General features: G+C 39.6%; 1 protein-coding gene across 1 annotated transcript; it reads right to left on the bottom strand.

Moving 5' to 3' along the window:
- Positions 1-863: 863 nt before the first annotated feature.
- On the bottom strand, positions 864-20,230 carry sphk2 (sphingosine kinase 2). Its single transcript, XM_088326983.1, has 8 exons — positions 20,047-20,230; positions 12,314-13,934; positions 8,018-8,167; positions 7,847-7,941; positions 7,664-7,779; positions 7,396-7,599; positions 5,094-6,507; positions 864-3,574 (listed from the first exon to the last, which is right to left on the bottom strand). The coding sequence occupies exons 2-8, from the start codon at positions 12,762-12,764 to the stop codon at positions 3,512-3,514; spliced, it is 2,493 nt and encodes an 830-aa protein (XP_088183109.1). The 5' UTR covers positions 12,765-13,934; positions 20,047-20,230; the 3' UTR covers positions 864-3,511.
- Between the last annotated feature and the right edge of the window lie 21 nt (positions 20,231-20,251).

A 20,251-nucleotide genomic window follows, 5' to 3' on the forward strand; every position in this document is an offset into this window, starting at 1 on the left:
ACAACCGCACTACGTCACATCGCGATGTCGATGCGATTTCGGTTAATCGTGCAGCCCTAATGTGTTGTGTACAAATCGTCAAACAAACGTTCAAACTTCTGACTCTGAACTGCTGCCCCCCTATCGCCCCCTTCCTCCTCACCGCCCCCCAGATCATTCCCGCGCCCCCAGGGGGGCAGTACCGCCCTTTTTGGGAACCATTGGTCTAAAGTAAACCACATACATGTACGTCATGTAGGAACATTAGACGTGGCAAAGGAGGAAACAAGCGCAACACTTTGTGAAGTTTAGTGAGTGACATGAACAAAATCATCCTTTATTTAATGTCAAAAGTTAAACGCTGAAACAACGTCTATTTGCGCCATGATGTCGCTACACCTTCGCCCTTGTAATCGGATTACTCGCAAACGCTGTGTACTGTAAAGCAAAATTATTTGTTTGCCTCTAGGCATGTAAACGATGCAATCAGATCCAGAAATGCAATACTCCCTTTCCAACCGCAGTATTGCATGTAAACATAGTCAATGTAGTCCACTTTTTGTGGCTATATTTCACCGAAATTTCCAACAGGATTACAATACAAAGGCATTGATTTGATATTCCCCGTCAGGCATGATGGAGACATGCTCTGTGCTGACGAGGACCCGAACACTCCGCACGTCATCTTGCATGATTGATACAGTGCACATGCTTTCAATTTGACATCAGCAGGTCTCATGATTACAAATAAAAACAAAGCAGGTCATCATTTGTCACACGGTTTCTCGATTCCACTTGAAAACCAATATGAGGTTATTGACGTAAATTTTTAGTTGTCATAACTCAAGTCAGTCATATTTATGAACTAATACGGACCAAAAATGTGTTATATGTAAAGTTTATTAGTGGTTTTCAAAAGTTTTCTGTCCGATGATTCTGCATGTTCATTCTAGTGTTATGATTTTAGCCTCTTTCACACAAGCTTAAAATGGTGGCTGCATTATTATTTTTTAGACTAATGACAATACTGAATTTCGATAGAACAATTAATCTTCCGATTACTTTAAATTTGTCTAGACCGTCACGGTTGCCATGGCGCCCAATTGGCCCCGCCCGTGTGGCGCCAGCTGCGGCTCGCTGACAGGTTGACTTTTCGTCTATTTGAGCTCGGTGCACTCACTCTTTCTTTGTCAGTCCGTCAACGAACCTCTGCCCCGCAAGACGTGGGTTTTGACTTGGTCCTGTTTCCTGTCCGGTATTGTTCCCGTTTAATATCGGTTTCCAGTTTCGTTCCCGTCTAGTTTGTCCTGCTTAATTTCGATATCCTGTTTTGATATCAATTGTCTGCCCCGTTGTTTAATATCGGTTTCCAGTTTCGTTCCCATCTAGTTTGTCCTGTTTATTTTCGATATCCTGTTTTGATATCAATCCTGTCTGTCCCGTCCTGTCCGGTATCGACCCCAACTGTCCGATATCTGCTCGGGCAATTGGTATCGAGCTCGTCGGCTTCTGGCTTCCTATCATTCAATGCCAGACTGCTGCCTAAAGTCCATGACTGCCCATTTCCCTTCGGGGCGGCAGTAGCTCAGGAGGTAGAGGGCTCATCTTGGGATCAAGGGATCCCAGCTCGAATACCAGCTCGTCTGTGTTACGTGTGGAAGTGTCCTTGGGTAAGACACTGAACCCTTAATACCCCCAATAAGCAGGTTGGCGTCTTACATGGCTGCAATACAAGGCCGCTATTGGGAAATGTGGAGCACATTGTAAAGCGCTTAGGGAAGTCATTGACTTGAAAAGCGCCATATAAATGCAGATCATTTCATTTCGTTTATATAAAAGGCTTGTGTGAGAAACGTCACGCATTTGGGTCCTGATCAAGTTGGTGACATAGACTCTCAATGTGCGCCGTCCCCTGCCTTATGACGTTTTCACTTTACTTTTTGGAATAAAATGATTTTTCAGCCCCTCTTTACAGGATTTTTCCCAATATACAACATCAACTACAAACAATTTGACATGCCCTAAAAGGTATAAAATGCAACAAACACAGGGGGATTCCTGCGTATGACAAATTATGTCTCTATTGGTATGTCAAACAAAATAATGGTCTGCTATTAGTTTGCGTCTTGGCATCATAAACATACAGAAATGCTATTGGTTGAATGAATTACCTCCCACAATGCCTTTCTTTTTGGTCATTCAGTCTGGAATTTGTGTGCTTCGTAAAGATTTAGCGGGTCGGTGATACTGTATTTATGTGCTATGGGTTCAGAGGCTTGCAGTGAACAAAAAGAAGAAGTAAAACCATGTCAAGCATGGAAAAGAAGCCCAAGATTATCAAGAAATATGAAGAGGGCACACAAATTGCTACCGTCAATGACAGTAGCTTAGCAGGTAAAGCGCTCGTCTTGGGATCGAGAAGTCCCAGGTTCGATTCCTGGCTTCTCCGTGTTATATGTCGTAGTGTCCTTGGGCAAAACACTGAATTCCTGAATGCCCCCAATAAGCAAGTAGTTGCCTTGCATGGCTGACGCTGCTATCGATTAGTTAGTGTGTGTAAAAGGTAAAGTGTGAAGCACATTTTGAAGCGTTTTGGGAGGTCTTCATTGACTTGAAAAGCGCTATATAAATGCAGGCCATTTGGGAATAACATTCGTTGCAAATGGAAGTTTTCCAAACAGTTTCAGTTTTAATCTGCTGTCGCCTCCCCCCTTTGCATCCACCTGTTACTCTACTTGTCCAGCTCCAGTCACATGGCACCAAAATTAATTTTTCCCTTAAAAGTATATTTATTTATGAGGTTATTTGAACGTATACTACACATAAGTATTACTTACTGTATACTATTTTCTTACTTTAATGTATCAGGGGCTTCACATTGCGTTACTTACCACAGAAGGGGTTAATGTTGTATCCCTTGGGTCTACTTGAAATATTTTCAAAGAATTACCTGCGGTTGGCATTATAGTGGTAAATGGGTCAATTTTGAAAGCTTTCTAAAACTCCCCTTTTGTTACGGCTGTGTGTGAAAGAGGCTTTTATGTGCTGCGCCAACATAACGTTAAAATGCACTCCAGAGGATTATTGAGTGCAACGTAATGTAAGCATCAAATAGAGTCAGGGGGGAAAGTAAGTGAAATGAACTTGGTAAACCACTGAAGCTGTTTCATAAAGTCAATTGAATGTTTGTTTCCCTGTACAGCAAAAAAAAGAAAACAATTGGTAGTGCTTCTGAGCATGCATACTATCATGACATTCAAGTCATGCACTGCCTGCGCAAAAAAAAAAAGAAATCCGCTAACATTCGCTTGTTCTTCCCTCGTTATTCCCAGGCTGTGCAGTTTTCATGCGTCTGCGGCTTTTCCCTTAGCGTTACTCCGCAGCTGTGCAACGCGAAGCAGTTTTTCATCCAAATTGAAAAACAGCTCCCTGCTCGTCTAATGGCTCGGTTAAAGTGATCCCTTTTTTTGTCGGACTGTGCAATCCAGGTCAGAAGTGAGTGCTTTTTTGTTCGGCTTTTACCCGTCCCTGATTAGAACCTGGTGACCTGCACCCCGGAGTCACCCACAATGAGACGCGCCATGGACGGATGAACCTGCGACGGGGAGGAGAACGTGTCAAAAACATACAAGAAGTCATTTAATCATTAATAAAACAAATAAAATGACCGGTAAAATCAACGTCATATTATATTCTTAATGTAGTTTCCAATTCCAGGCTTCAGTGTCAATATTGATGTCAGATTTTTTATTTTACTAGTTAAGGATGGCGCAGTACCAATACTAATTACGGATGTCAATATCAATATTGGTTAGGGGTGGCAGAGAACTAATACTAGGTAGCTGTGTCGAGATAAATATCAGACTTTTTTATGCTATTGGTTAGGGACTGGCCCAGTATCAATTCCCGTTATCGGTATTTCTATAATCATTTTTGTAATATTTTTTGGGGGTTGGCTTAGTATTACCACCTGTTATTGGTGTCAATTTTAATATCATCCTTTTTGTGGAATTAGAGAATGCAAAGTACTAATTTTATCGTATCTGTGTCGATATCAAAATCAGCCTTTTAAGTAATGTTTAGGAATGGCAAAGTACCGATTCCAGGCATTAGTGTCAATATTGATATAATATTTTTGATGGTATTGGTTAAGGGACCCAGTACCAATAACATTTATTGGCATCAATATTGATATTAGCCTTTTGTGGTAATATTATTTAGGGATGGCAGAGTTGATATGGATAACAGACCTTTTGACGGTATTAGTAAGGCATGGCCAAGTACAAATTCCAGATAGCGGTGTCTATTGGACATCAAAAACAGCCTTTGAAGCACTGGTTAGCCAAGAACTGAATCCAGGCATCAGAGTTGATATCAGCCTTTGTGTAGTATGGATTAAGGATGGACAAATAGTAATACCAGTTATCGTGTCTATATAAAGCCTCTTTTAATGTATTTTTTAGGGTGACTATCAATATAAGGTATCTGTGTAAATATCAGCCTGATGAATTAAATGAATAGTTGATTGCCAATAAATTAACGCAAAATGACGAGAGATTTGGGTATTTGTGTGAGTCTGAAATAAATTGGTATAAAAAAAATCCTAGATCAGGAGCTCTGATAAGGAACTAGAAATGAGAGGAATATGATATTGTTCATGATTTCATGCAATTTCAGGAAAAATGTTATGTCGGCGATTAATTCTTGTTATTTAAACGTGGATTTTGGAGAGGGGGGTTATTTGAAAATGCCTGATTATTTCAGTTTTTCTTTTTGTTAAACATATATTTCAAATCTGACTATAAAAGATAATATGACATGTGAGAAATTGTCTTTTTTTTAAAGGTAAGGCAATTAAAATGAGAAAAAATGTGTTGTGTATATTGATTTATGGCTTGCTGAGTGCATTAGTTGAAACTTTTTAGCGCATCTTTGGAATTATGCTGTCAAACTACATAGATTCTTTTCTGAAATACTGTATTTGTCCAATTTTTTTCATTGAATTTCTTGCAAATTTAATATATCGGTTCAATATACCTTGATTGCCAAAACTGTCATAAGAAGAACATTGTAACGGTCCCATTTCAAATGCAAAAAAACACCAACGAACTAACCTGCGCTTGCAAGGGGCCATACGGCACCAACTCCCCATCCACAGTGAGGGTACCCCGCGTGGAAAGCGGCTGGAGCCTGAAAGCGCGGCAAGACACGTGGCTAACGTACGGGGAGCTGACAGAATGGTGCGTCCCCCTCTCCATGGCAAAAAACAACCTCAGCAGGGTGGCCCTGGAAATGCCCGCCCGCACAAAGGTCAGGTGGATGAGGCCGTCATCAAACCTGGCCTGCGGCGCCGCGTGCAAGTCGGCCCCCAGGTGGCTCTGATAAAGTGCCAGCACCAGGACAAAGTCGCCTTCAATGGTCACCCAGTCCCGCGTGGGCAGAGGTTGCTCCAGCGGCGGCAACAGATCGTCCTTGGGGACATTTAAAGGCCACGAGACGTAAGGACGGTTCTTGAGAGGCCCGGCCGGCTCGGCCATGTCAAAGCTGAAGGAGGGCGTGCGTCCGAGCGGCGTGGGAGAGGCTGACCCTGGCGTGTTGGGCCGGGGGGCCAGGTAGGAGGAGGCGTGCGGAGAAGCGCATGAAGGCGAAGATGGAGGTGTGGGGGACAGAGACAGGGACAGTGACGGAAGTTTGGGAGGCAGCGAGTTGGAGTGCGAGTGCTGCAGCAACGAAAGCGGCCTGGGCCGGGACGAGTTCTGATTCGGCTCTGTCGTTCTGGGTTTGTAAGAGAAGGGGGAGTGACGAAAGGGGGAAGAGATAGTGAGCGCTCGTTCCCGGGCGACATCCAGGGGATACACCTCTTTCTGGTAGTAGCCCCCGCTTAGGTCCTCGTCGTCCACTGAGTATGACGGGCTGGAATTGCAATCGCCTTCCCCGAAAAGGGTGTTGGCAATCTGGCTGGAGGGTGCAGAGTTTTTTCTGAGGTTCTGCCTCGCTTCCTGGAGTTCATCTTGGTATGTGAAATCCCCATTTACCACGCCTAGCTCCACCGCTTTGACCACTTTCACCTCCTGATTGTCCTCCTCCTCCATTTCACTTAATTCGTCCTCTGTCCTTGCCCCGGATCTGGCCTCCTCCATCTCCACCTCGCCCTCGTTCTCCTTCTCTCTGTCTTCCATCAGGCTGCTGGCCCTCACCACGCCCGTCCCCCCGCCCCGGGCACGCTCCCTCCGGCGTTCCCTCTCCCGCTGCCGTTCCTCCTTTTCCCGCTCGCCTTCACCTCGGCGCAGGCTCCGCTGCTCGCTGATGCCCATGTCGGAGGAGGTGCGATGGATGGGCGGCTTGCAGAAGCCCTCCAGGCCCTCAGTGATGCTCCGGGAGAGGGGCCTCCTGGGCGGCGGGGGTGTGGTATCCGGCGACTGAGCAGAGTTTGGCGGCAGGTAGGACAGGCGGCCCTTGTAGGAGCGGAGCGAAGCGATGCGTACCAGAGTGCCCAGCGTGAAACGGGCGGAGCCTAGCCCCCGATACCTGCCGTCACATAATTGATACATTTTGTTTGCATTTTACAAAAAAAGCAACAAGAACTTTAATGTCGACAGATTCTGAAAGCAATAACTGTTTTAGTAGCCATAATCTATTGAGGAACAATACTTAAGATTGAAGCTGAGGGCTACTTTTTTGTTGTTAATTAATGTTATTGATAACAGCGGGGTGAAACATTGTATGAAACGAGATTAGACCGGGCACTCCAGGTTAACATGTAATGAAAATAAGATAAATGGTTGGTGATGACCCTGGGAAAGAAACTGTATGAGCCTGTTTGACCATGTCTTAAGTGACCTGTAGCGCCTACCACAGGGCAATAGCTCAAAGAGGTTATGGCGGGGGTTAGAAGAGTCTTTTAACATTTTGATGGCTCTGAAGCAGGATTGCAAGAACGGCAATGTCCTTCAGACTGGGCAGAGAAGAGCCAATGATCTTTTTAACTACATTGATTCCTCACACCATAACACCGTATGCCAGAATGCTGTCCATTGATTAGAGCTATGATTTAACAGTTTGATATCCTTTTTATGACTGATTTACAAATGATTCACAATTGACAGGTTAGTTATAAAAATATTTTTATTTAAAGATACTGACCTTGCCATTTATTTCTCATACCATTGGGAAATCACATTTTCTAAAAATCCTCGGACTACTCAGTTGCTCTTATGGGGCTACTTGGTGAGCACAGACACTCTGTTAGTGAACTCTGATTTAATTAGTTTTATGTTTCTTTTTTAAACCTCGCCTCTATTTTTTTATAACAGATTAGCTCAAATCAAGGGTGAAATAAGCAGATTCTACTCCTGGCCTCCGTGAACAAAGGAAGCAAAATTTGGAGTCGTGTATATAAATAATTGCAAAGCTCACCTCTCGCTTTCGATATCCACATCCGAGACAAATCCCCAAGCGACCGAGAGGAAAGAAAATAGCCTCCTGGGTATGGCAGCGGCGCCACGGCTGTTGGTTGGGGGGCTTGTTGTCACAGAAACCAGGTCCATGGGCCTCACTCCGCCACGGCACAGCAGAAAACAGCAGTTCAAAAGGAGCGGCTCCCGAAGGCACATGTCATACCTGCCGACACAAAACCAAAAAACACACAATTGTAGCGTCGTTAATAGACGGCGATTATTCCTACCCCGCGTGGTGGTTGACAGCTCCGGCCAAGGCGTTGCCAGAACCACAGGGCAGAATCCCCACAGGAGTTTTTATGGCCTTCTCCCAATCCGGACGTTCCATCAGGCCGTTTATCACCTGCCGGATCGGTTTATTGGTATCAGTACAGGCGCATGGTGATGTGAGCAATGTCAGTCTTTATCACCTCGTGCAGGAGGCCATCCCCAGAAATAATGATGACGCCGTCCCACTCTGGCAGCGAGATCTCCCTAATGAGCTCTCGGGCGTGGTTCTGACGTTCTGAGGCACATCGAGATGACATTTTAAATTAAAAAAATAAGATAGAATAAATCTTTAGGGCTGTTGAGTAAGTTACCTGTCTGAATCAGGTTGTAGCTGATATTGGCCTCCCTAATCATAGGCAGGATATGCGTCTGACACCACTGCATGGCGTGCCCCCGCCCGCTGAAGGGATTGACGAGCAGCAGGAGTCGCCTTGGGCGAGGTAGGAGGCTTCGGGTGAATTCTTACAAGGAAAAGGGTAAAAAAAGGCTTCAGTGGGCTGCAATAAGAGTAATGAAAGAGAGGGGCGGAAAAAAAGAGAAATAATAATGGCTGAGGTACTCCTAATAGGAGACAAAAATGGGACCTAAGGTCAAATGCCAGATTCTTAAAATTCAAAACAATAACAACAATTTGGGTCAAATGTGGTAAATCCACTACTTGAGTTAATTTGTGCCATTTTGTCGAATAATTTGTTAAAATAGTGAGAATTTGAGCTATTTGTCTTCCACTGAAAAATATTCGGTAATTAGCCTAAAAGAACACCCCACCCCCAATTATTTACCCAAACATATTGATTGGGTTATTTAAAAAAAAAATCACCATTGGTATATGAATATGTTATTAGTTCGCAACAAATATTTAGTTCATCTTTTAAAACAACGCCCAGAATGATGTCACGCTTTAAAACAAAATATTGGGTTTTTGCATCCAACAATACAAAAAATCGGGTCATTAATCAGTATTCATAATCCCACCCAAAACTGTCATTTTGTTTAAACCCCCCAAAATTGTGTAATTGGTTCAAAATTTCACACAAAAAACGCGTTTTGACAATTTGTGTCAAATATCCCTGAAAAAAAAAATCATTTTGTTATTTAACCACCTAAATATTATATCAGTAGTTGAATGCAACATCTTACATTGGGTCATTTGATTTAAATTCAAAACATAGGGAAGTTTGTTTGAAACAAAACAAATAACTCTAGATTGTAGTAACACAATTCCCCCAAAACTGACCTTTTATTAAAAAAAAAAACCTCCCAAAAAATCACCTAATGTATTCAACCAACAAAATCATGGGCCACTCTTTCATCAATACAACACCCAAAATTGAGTCCTTTTTCAAACACTAAATATTTGGTAGTTTGTTTAAACCAAACAATAATTTGGTATGTACTAAAGCCTTCCTAATATTTGTAATCGCGTTGAACCTTCTTATATTGTGTTATTTGTGAAACAAAAAAAGATTTAAATTGTTTCAAAAAATATCTGAAATCATTAAATATAAGACCCAAAATAGGTTCAATTTGTTTAAAACCCAAATATTAGCCTGTTGGTTTAAACAACAGAATAATTTGGTCATTTGTGCCAAAGACCTACTTGAATTAGTTAGAAATCTCCAAATTGGGATGTAAAGTTGTTTTGGGCCAAATAACCCTAACAAATTAGTCATTTTGTCTGAAGCAACCCAACAAGTTCAGACGTTTGGTGGTTTTGTTCCTCTCCTAAAAACATTACTTGAAGTAATGGACCAAACCAACACTGCTAACGATCGACTGCTATCTTACAGAAGAAAATTAGGCTTTTATTTTGTTATTTCAAATTTAAAACCGTTTTAAATGAATCCTATTGGCCCTTGGTAAAACTTTATGAGAGACCTACCATTTTTTTTAGTTCACTTCAAAAACCCAAATGTATATGCCTTCCATGTGACTATGAGTTAATCTAGTGTTACATAAGAACAATCCATCGTCGCTCAGATCAAAACAGTTGCAGTTCCACTCGTAGTCAGGATTAAAAACTCGACATAAACACAACAACAAAAGAGAATTGATGGATGAATTCTGCATCTGGGTTGAACTGAGGACGGCCGTGTTTACGAATGCCGTAAACAGTTTGAGGAGACGATGAGGTATGAGTTAAGGTCGGGAAAAAAACGGAGGCAGATTACAAACATTTAAGAGGCCAAAAGGAGACAGGAAAGGAGGTCAGACGATTTTAAAGTACAGAAGCTGCTCGGAAAAGGATAACTCGGGAGTACTGTGGAAAATGCGTATAAACATCTCACACAGTTAACTTAAATAAAACAAAAAAACATCTCAAGCGTTGATCTTGTTTTTGTGTTTCTCAGCTTGAAACGATCCTGGCACGACTTGGTCACCATGACATGACATTATAATCAGCAATCGTTTACAAAGGACTCAAACGGAGGTAAAAATAGTTTTATCTCCAGATAAACAAATCCTTTTTTTGGTGCTCATAATTAACGGAAACATCAATGCATTCAGACATTCACGAAAATTTCACTGCAATGAGGTTTATTAATTTTTACAGGACTGAAAATGACTAAAGCAACAGTCACGAATTGTACTGATGTATTTTTTCCCGACTTTCAACTGAAACTGACGACGATTTTAAGATTCTGATTTGTCAATTATTTTTAGACAAGAAAAGTAAAAATACAATTTCAAAACCTGTATTAACACGAAGTTATTTCAAATCAACATTGTTAGAAACACAAATTCTTGATGATTTAGATAGTGGGGTGTATTTATAACATGTAAAAAATAACTAGAAATGTTTATTTGAAAATAAAAGCAAAACCAGTCCTAGATTGGAAATCCGCATATCGTAGAAGAATTTAGTTTGAGGCAGAGCCAAATAGTGGTCTAATATTTGTAGAGGATTAATGAAAATAAAACAAAGGTTTTTGAACACAAAATTTGAATAAATGATTTAGCGATTTGTCACCTATAAATGTAAATTCCATCCTAATCAATGTGCTATATATGTAAAGATACAAAGATCCTTCGGTTTTTAGGGTTAATGGGGACAAGAACCACTTGCGGAAAGTGAAAATGCGCAAAGTAGTGTAGCACCTCTATTTTGGGGGGAGGGCCTTCATTGGAGCGGACCTGCAGACTTACCGACTAGGATAGAGAGAACCAATAGAGAACAGTTTGATTATAAATATAAACAGTATTTTAGCCCTTGGATTTATAAGTGGGGTCAAAAATGACCCCATGGGTTGTTATTCTTCAACATATCTTAAAAACATATTGTAATATTCTCATATTCCAGATGTTCCTCTTAAAACGTGTTTATGACATTATGCCAACAGTATTTTTTTTTCCCCACTAATTTTTGACCCCACACACGGAAAACTGTATGTACTGGGTAGTCATGCACCCAAGGGTTGAATTTATTTTTTGGCGCCCGTTCTTGAAAGCAGGCTTGCCGACTTACGGACTGAGAGAGAGAGAATGGGATAAAAAGTCCGTATTTTGAATTACTCTCCATTTTTGGGGGGGCACAGCCTGATTAAAGCCTTACCGACCGAGAGAGAAAGCGAAAGAGAGAGAGAACAAAGGGCATGTCAAAGGGAGCAGGACACAATTTTTTTTCACTGAGATTTAAAGGATTATGAGAGGAAAGCGGAGTAGGTTTCCGGTCACAATACATGATGAAAGATGCTATGAGATGAATTGGCCAGTCGGCATCCGAAATCTCAAGATGTGCAGCGGCTCGAATCTTGGAAGTCTGAAACGTTCCCCGGTGGTGCGGGAAGCATTTGTTCGTTTTTTTACAGCTTTTGTTACAGCTCCGTTAAGTCATCTATATTGTAATTTTTTTACCAAAAGGTGTCCAAACAAATATTTAATGATAGACAAAAGCTATGGATTCATACGATATTCAGTTATTGTATTTCCAACTCAGATTTATATATTTAATTCAACTATTTGCACGTGTATTTAAATATTAAATTGTAAAAATTGTAAAAGGGCAGTGGTAAAATATAATTCATCTGGATAAAATATTTTAAACAAACTGATGGAGCGGGGTGATTATAGAGGTCAGTAAAAGTTAGGAGTTAAAAATAATAAACATTAAAAAAATAATAATAATAAATGAAAACAATGCTTTTTCACATATATAATTTAAATTTAAAAATCTAACAAAAAAAAGAAACATTGTTAAAAATAAATAAAAGAAAAAAATCATTTAAAAGTATAGATATTTAAAACCGGGCTTGGAAAATAAAGTCAAGTCCTATTTTTTTGTATAGCCCTGATCACAAAAGGTTTCTTAGGGCTGCAGAAACTACAGTATTCTGGGTCTATATCCAATATTTGAAGTATTTAAATTAATAAATAATTACATGTATAAAAATAAATAGTTCCTTAAAAAATAAACAATTTAAAATAAGTTACATAAATACAGAAATACATAAATTCATAATTCAATAAAAAGGTTCCATCAAATCATAACGTTTCTGTGGAAAAAGTTTCATAAAATTGAAAATATATAAAATATAAAAATGAAATGAATAAATAAATCTAAAGCTAGGAAATACAGTTCCACTCATGCATCTCATCAGCTTACTCACCAGTTTCCGAGGTGACCGGCACCCCTCGGAGCAAGCACTGCACTGCGGCCGACCACCGCTCCGCCTCGGCCCTGCTCTCGGCCAGGTAAGCCCTGACCTGGCGGCGCCGTGACACACCTTTGCGGCGTTTCCCAGGCGGGTACCAGTACAGCACCAGTAGAGGTGGAGCCGGCACCCGGGGGCAGCTGCACCCCACCAGTTCCGTCAGGGGCAACAGCAGACGAGCTTCCTTACCCGGACGGGGCGATAGGCGCTGGACATGGACGTGCGCATGGGTAAGGGTAAGCGCGTAGTTTGAAGCCGGCACGGGAGGGGAAGCCGGGGAGAGCCCACCCGGACCACCAGGGCTGTTGGGGCAACTGTTGTTGTTGCTGCCGCTATTACCGCCCGATCCCCAGCTGGCAAACTGTCCATGGAGAAGGGCTTCGGACGGAGGGGAAGGGGAGCGCATCTTTGCTCTCGTTGCACGGAATAAAATACCAGTCTACAAAGCCGTTGGCATAGTTAAAAGGATGATTTTTAAAAATTCAGTCTTTTAGTTGAAATGAGAGAAGATGTGTCCCCATGTGTCCTTCGTGTCTTTGTTTGGTTTCTGTCCATTGTGTAAAGCAGGGATTCTCAACTGGTAGGTCAGGGACCCGTGTTCAGTGGGTCACAGGCCTTTGCCTTGGCAAAAAAAATACTAAGAAAAAAAACAACAGGGTCAATTACACTCCTTAGCAGTAGATGGCGATAATGCCCTGCAAATGTGGGTTAACACCCGCTATTACATGCCACAGAAAAAGATCGGTCAGGTTTCTTTACATATGGCCAAACACTGATACAGCCAAAAATATATAATGTATGAATTTGGATATGTTGAAGACAAAGTGACTTAAGTGAAGTGTTTTGGATTTCATGACAATTGTAATTAATTGAGCATTAAATGAAATATTAATGTCGTTTTAGTCTGGCTAGTCATTTTAAAAAAAACATGATTATTCTATCTCTGGTTTAAACTGCACAATTCTTTCATTCAATAATATTGAGAATTGTAATTTTGTCTCTTGGTTTCGGTGCTAGATTGTAATCAGTGTGAAATGGTAGTTCCTGAATTCAGACCACTGTGTAAATGATTTGAGTTAATCAGAGTTAGTCTTATTCACTGCCAATGATTGCAGATGGCATCAACACCTTTTCCTATGTTGGCAGGTAACTATTCTTACTATTCCTAACATCAAAAATAAAGAACACAACTTGAGGCAACTTAGCAGCTACAACATCAGTAATAAATCTTCTTAAAAAGTCAACAAGTTTCGATGGTCATCAAATAAGACTACAAAATTAAATAAAGACTTGTGTTGTGGCTAAAAAAGTGCAGAATTGATCCTGATTAGGGCAAAAACATGATTCAGACTGATAATTAAACAGACAAGGGGTGCCTGTAGGGTTTTTTTATCTGTCAAAAATGTGAGTGGTGGCAACAGCAGGCAGCCAGGTGGACGGACAAGGGCCAAAATAAACAAAACAGAACGGCCATACACAAAGAAAAGAAAACAAGCGGACGGGTCCAGGAGGCTCCTTTGTTCATGTCATGGTAAAAATTAGCAAGCGTCACGTTCCCTCGCGGAGGTCTCCACTCCTGCAGGTAAGGAAAACTTAAGTCAATCGTAATCTTTATGGAATTCATATTTATAACTTGGCTATAAGAAATCAAAAACCAAAATTCCACAGCGAGTAAAAACTGAATTACACTCTTGACAAACTTGCACTTGCAATGCACTAAACCTAAGCCAGGTGCCCAATTAAGGAAAGGAAATTTGACTGGGTGCGTCATTATATTCTACTCAAAATGCACTGATCCATATATTTTCCGGATTGAGTGATTCCACTTAGAATAAAATGTCTGTGAGGACTTGGCCAAGACTGGTGATTCCATACTTTTTGCTAGGGGTTGTGTAATTACTTGCACCTCTCCAAGCACTACATTCTTAATAGTTTTGCTTTTCATCCAAAAATTGTTTAGAATGCCATGTTCAATCTTGTTGCATACAATGTTTCACAACGTTAATTTGACAAAAATAAGACAATTCAATATCAGCTTGTCACACTAAAGTTTAAAAACTAATTTTTCCATCACATATATACATTTATGATGTTTCTTTAACATCTAAAAATATATTAAACGCAAGTAGTACTTATACTATTTTGTAATTTCCATGTTTTTGTCAGAGAGATTCGTAGCTAATCTCAATAATTTTAGCACACGTTACATAGTTATTACCCTTTGTTATTCCCACCATAGAACGTCATATCCAAGGGTCTACTGTACTCATTATGCTGCTCAAATCGATTTTAGAGAGATGGGCGCCACAAGGCTGTGCTTGCCCATTGTGCCCATGGGACCCTAATGGTTAAAGGATCCAACCAACAAACAGTAATAGCAGACAGATCATCTTTATAAATCTTTAAAAATAAAGTAGTTTGTTGAGATTAAATTGAAAAATCATCTGTGACATTCATACTTCTCAAAAAAATCTAATACACTAATAAACACTTTTCTTTTTTCTTTCAGATGATGTACCAAAGTGGTACAGAAATGATGAGCTTTGTTTTACCCTACATAATTTAAGATGATGCTGTTTTAGGATCGAAAGATTGAAATTATTCTTTTAGTTGATTCATTAGGAAAACAATGAAGCGGTTTGATATTTTGTCAACGAAAGCTTTGAACTTCTTGAAAAAAAAAATCCATAATGTCAGAGTTGCTCCATTTTTGGGGGGATGAGACACATTGCGAGTCAGTCACGTCAGCATCTTGCTGACGCACAACCGCCTCCATGACCGCATCTGCTTGCTCATCTTTACACTTTGGACACAAAAAAAGGCTACAAAGCTGGAGGTTTTAATTTTTAACAGACACACGTAATTCCCCTTATCTTTATGTTGACTTTGACAGTACAAAACTAGACCCAATTAAATTTAACTAGGGAAGCACGATAACAGTTTTTTTCCTACCGATACCAGATAAATCCTGCATCTTAAAACCGATACCTTTTTTCAACTGCATGGTATATTTACTAACAAAAAAACACAAACAAAATTAGTGTTTACAATACTACACCTCTTTAGTAGGACCTTTGTAAATAATAACTATAATGTCTATAAAAACAAAATATTGTTATGAGCACCATTGCACTGGCAAGAAAAAATTGCAGAAAGTGTGACGGATTTGGGGGTTTCTCGTGATGTGAAAATACTTCTAAACATTATACAATTGCTCCAACACTGCATAGCACACATGCCATGGCTAATAACAATATATCAATCTTCTTACCAAGTGGCAATATTTTAGCTTTACACTAGTAGTTAGAATTAAACAAAACAAATCCTGATGGAAATGGTAAATGGTCTGCATTTATATAGCGCTTTTCAAGTCAATGAAGACTTCCCAAAGCGCTTTACAATGTGCTTCACACTTACCTATTCACACACACTCACACACCAATAACGGTGCAGCCATGCAAGGCGCCAACCTGCTTATTGGGGGCATTAGGGATTCAGTGTCTTGTCAAAGGACACTTCGACATATAACACGGAGGAGCCGGGAATCGAACCTGCGATCTCTTGATCCCAAGACGAGCGCTCTACCTCCTGAGCTAATAAAATGTTTGGCCAATTACGGCAGTCGAGATCTCTCATAGCAGTGCATGAAAAGCCAATTAATGGCAGCATGACTAGTCAAAGGAATAACAGACATTAAAACACGTGCTCTACATTTCATACAGATTTTTAAATACAAAAAAACACGTAGTCCTTGAGACACTCCTTTGCGGGAAGCTGTCGTTCTTATTCAATGAGCTAACCACAGCTTACAATCTTAATTAAATCGCCTTTCAAAATTCTATACACAAGACACAACTCACTAAAATTTAAAAGCCCACATAATCATAACAGCACTGAACACAGTGAGCGAGTTCTGCAGTTCTCACACATTATAAAGAGGATACACGACGAAAATGTTCTATTATATCTACAGAAAATCATTAGAAGATGCATCCCAATGAGGAACATAAATACTGAGAATCTTTCGAACAAGCAGTGCCTGCTGATTGAATAATATATTGTGGCTCCATATGACTCATTACCGTGTCTTTTTTCTTTTGGGCCGATGTCACCATGTTTTTCGTTATCGGTCCGATAACTATCATATATCCCTAAATAACACATCTCCAAGCATTCAGAGAAGACTTTTTACATGACAACCTCACAAAATACAGACTTTGCACACTCTGGCTGAACTACTCCAACGAGTATGATCATCTTGGGGTTCCAACTTTTACGACAGTCAGGAAGCATTATGCAAGCTACAGCGCAGACAGAATCAATGCCTGGCTGATATCCTGTTTTGATAAGCACAGTGTTCCTACAGGAGCAGCCATTGTTGCACCTTTGGTCCTTGAAAGAGGGCGTTGACGCTCCAAATCATAATACAAGAGCTAATTTGGACCAGTGCACAATGAGGTTGCTGATGACGGACTTGTGAGGGGTATTTTAGGCCATGTGTGGGCAAGCGCTTGCTTTTAACCTTGAGACTGCATCTCATTGTTTGACATGGTAATACGACACTTTCATTTGTGTTGGGAGCAGGGAATTAGTAATATTTCTGAAAAAAAAATGTAATGACAGCAATAATACCATTACTTACAGTAATCCCTTGCTGTATCGTGGTTTACATTTTGCAGTTTTGCTACCGTGCAGATTTTTCTTGTGCATTATGTCCTTGCATTCTGATTCGCCAAACAGAGGAAGATGCTCTCTTTCGCCAACAAAGTTGTACGTCTTTGGCGCTCCTGAGCAGCACTTATGCGGTTTTCCAAATGTTTGATAAAGGGAAAATAAATGGTTTCTGTAGGACAGAATCCGAAGGTAAATGCGGTTTTCCATAATGTCCACATGATGGCAGAAAAGTATGTAAAGTTGACATACAGTAGTGCAATAAAATGGCAAGATTATTTTTTAATCTATTCTAATTAGACAGTACAAAAGTTATTTGTAAAAAAGTGTTCATAAAGTAAACTTTTTTGTTTGTTAAACAAATACTTGAGCCTGTAAATTGGGTTTGTTCTTAAGTATTTAATTATTTAACAAAAAGGGATTCTACTTCGCGGGTTTTGACTATCGCGGGATGTTTTTGGAACACAACCCCTCGCAAAAAACGAGGGACTACTGTAATCCCAGTTTGCAGATTTCCCTGCCTCTATGTTAGAAAGAGCAAGTGACGTTTTTCAACTTGCTTTGCAGTATGTGGTTAAGATTTCCTAAGCCTTGAAATGATTTCTCCCTACATATAATTAGATATCATGATCTATTTAATAGATTTATGAACAAGATTTTATTCCGATTCCTGTAACGTTTTTTTAAACACATTTCTGACCATTTTCCAATCATTTTAAACTAAAAAAAGAATATACGTATTAAGACAAGTATGTCCTATGAAAACATTTTCATTTGAATACAGAAAGCATGCGAAAAATTATAAAAATATTTAGGGAATTTAACATTAAACACTAAATTGAACGAAAGCACATTATTTATGCTCACTGCACTTTAGCACACGCTGCAATTAATATACTTATATGCAAATATCATGTCACAATTTATATTAGAAATTATTACGACGACAATGATGATCACACACATCTACAGGTTTCTTAATTGTATGCATTTAGCCAAGCATTTTCGTCATGCTCCGTTTTCACCATTTTAAAAAAATTTTTATTGCCATTAATTACAACCTACTGCACATTGTTCACAACGAGAATAGACGTAGCCCATGGGCATTTCTAGGTTCAGAGCTTTGGGGGTGCTGAGCACCTAAATCTGGGGTAGGGCAACCTGCGGCCCATCAGGCTTCTTCATCCGGCCAAAAATGGTCAAAATATAATGACAAGGTACATAATAATATTGTACTAGTATTTTTAAAAAGTTTTGTTGCCAACTTTTTCCCCATTGTCCTTTTGTGTCTACAGCAAAAATACGACACAACTGAATAATTCCTTGCGTAGAAACTGGGACCCAACTTGTTATTTTGTCTTCATACTGAAGAAAAAAACACTATTGAAATAATACTACAGCAAATCAGTAGTATGATACGATAATACTAATTATAAATGTTACAACTACAGTAATATTAACCACACTAAGGAAATACTACAAAGATAGTAGTATGGAAATACTTCAAAAATAAAACTGTAAATAAAATAAACACTACTACATAAATATCACAACAGAAATCCTACAAGAATATTTCAACAGAAATACAACTACAATACTTCAGATACGCTACACTTGTACTATGGAAATACTATGAAACCTACCATAGAAACACTACAAAATACTTCAAAATAAAAGCACAGTAATACTACAAAAGTACTACAGATATACAAAATATGGAAATACAACATAAAATACAACCAAAACTATCATTACAAAAAACTACAGTAATACTACAGCAATACCAAAAAAATGATGACTACATAAATGCTACCCAAAAAAATCTATAGGTACTATTACAAAAATACTACTGCAAAAATACGATGTGGTGCTAGGAATGAAATGGACGTAACGATTTCAAGGCAGTGGAGTATTTCTGAAGCTGCGTTTTTCACATTTTCGTTTTGTTTTACTTCATTTTATATATAGTATTTGTCATCATATTTGGCCTATATTGTACTTTTATAAGGAAAAGGAGTGTTTAAAAAGCTAAGTTTTGGGGTGCTTGGATGTAATTTTGCTGCTCGAGCACCCCCCAAAAAACGGGCTAGTTATGCCCATGCCGTAGCCCTCCGGGATAAACATGTAATTCAAAAATACAGCTGAATAATCGTTTTGGTATTTTTTTAATCTCGATGACGTTTATCCTGGAGAGCTACGTCAAATTCCGTTGTACGTCATGTACATTACGCTGTAATCGACAAGGAAAAAAACGATATATTCCATTTTTGGTGGAGAAACTGACAATTAAAACATATTTAAATAATCTGTCATCATGCACAAGTCAAATGTCGTAAATAATGAATGTCAATGTACTTAAGCTTTCAATCTCTTGTGTTCGTTCAAACAGTAAATAGAAATCACAACAAAGCAGTCACTATGACGTGCCTTTGCGAGTTTGGTTTTGCCTGACAGCTTTAATGTCATTTTTCTTTGTTTTGATGAAACGAGACCGCTATTCAAGAGTTATACAAGTCAGTATTTTTAACACAACGTGACTTTATACATTTATTTCGAGAGTATAAATGAGGATTTATGTGGGCTGGTTGAACTTTAACCAAGCATTGTTGTGCGGTTGATAAGATGAATTTCAAAGTCCGAATTTCATCGTGTCGTACTAAAGAACACGAAGCATTTATCAAAGTTAATCGTTATATTGTAATCATCGCTAGCGATGTGACAGTAATGTTAGCTAAGGGTGCTAAAGTAGCTAGCTTGGGGTGTTTAAATATTTTTCAACAGGTAAAGAGAGTACATGTGAGACTAATCACGAATACGATTGATAATATCATGAAAATTAAGTCAAGGTTCGCTTCTTTTGTATATTCACGACGTGTTACTCACTTGGAAGTTGGCTAATGTCGGCTAGCTGAATTTATGCTTTGCAACAAAATGGACGCCATTTTTGGAGATATTGGTAAATAGGTTGACGTGAAAGTAGTCATGTTTAATATAGTAAAGAAAAGATAGATCCGTACCTCATCTTGTCTGCCGTGTCCAGCGGTTGTCGGCGGTGTGTGCAGGAAATGCACGCAGGTCTCCCGCTGTGAGAGGCGCAGAGGAAGTCCAATAGCGAGGAAGAAAACATTGCGACACCCTCCGACATTCTCCAATCATTGACAGGGCGATATTCACTTCCTGTTTGGGCCGCCGCGATGACTTGCCCACAAAATCGCCTCAATG

This window comes from Urocampus carinirostris, chromosome 2 (genome assembly GCF_059441175.1).
Source record: "Urocampus carinirostris isolate Australia breed hairy pipefish chromosome 2, RoL_Ucar_1.0, whole genome shotgun sequence".
In the NCBI taxonomy this organism is placed as follows: domain Eukaryota; kingdom Metazoa; phylum Chordata; class Actinopteri; order Syngnathiformes; family Syngnathidae; genus Urocampus; species Urocampus carinirostris.

What these genes read in the sequence shown, in the direction of transcription:
- sphk2 (XM_088326983.1), bottom strand. Translation starts at nt 12,764, where the DNA reads ATGCGCTCCCCTTCCCCTCCGTCCGAAGCCCTTCTCCATGGACAGTTT. An exon ending in GCTGTCAACCACCACGCGGG is followed by an intron (nt 7,600 to 7,663) that starts GTAGGAATAATC and finishes TTGTGTCGGCAG; the next exon opens with GTATGACATGTGCCTTCGGG. An exon ending in ATGGCCCCTTGCAAGCGCAG is followed by an intron (nt 3,575 to 5,093) that starts GTTAGTTCGTTG and finishes TCCCCGTCGCAG; the next exon opens with GTTCATCCGTCCATGGCGCG.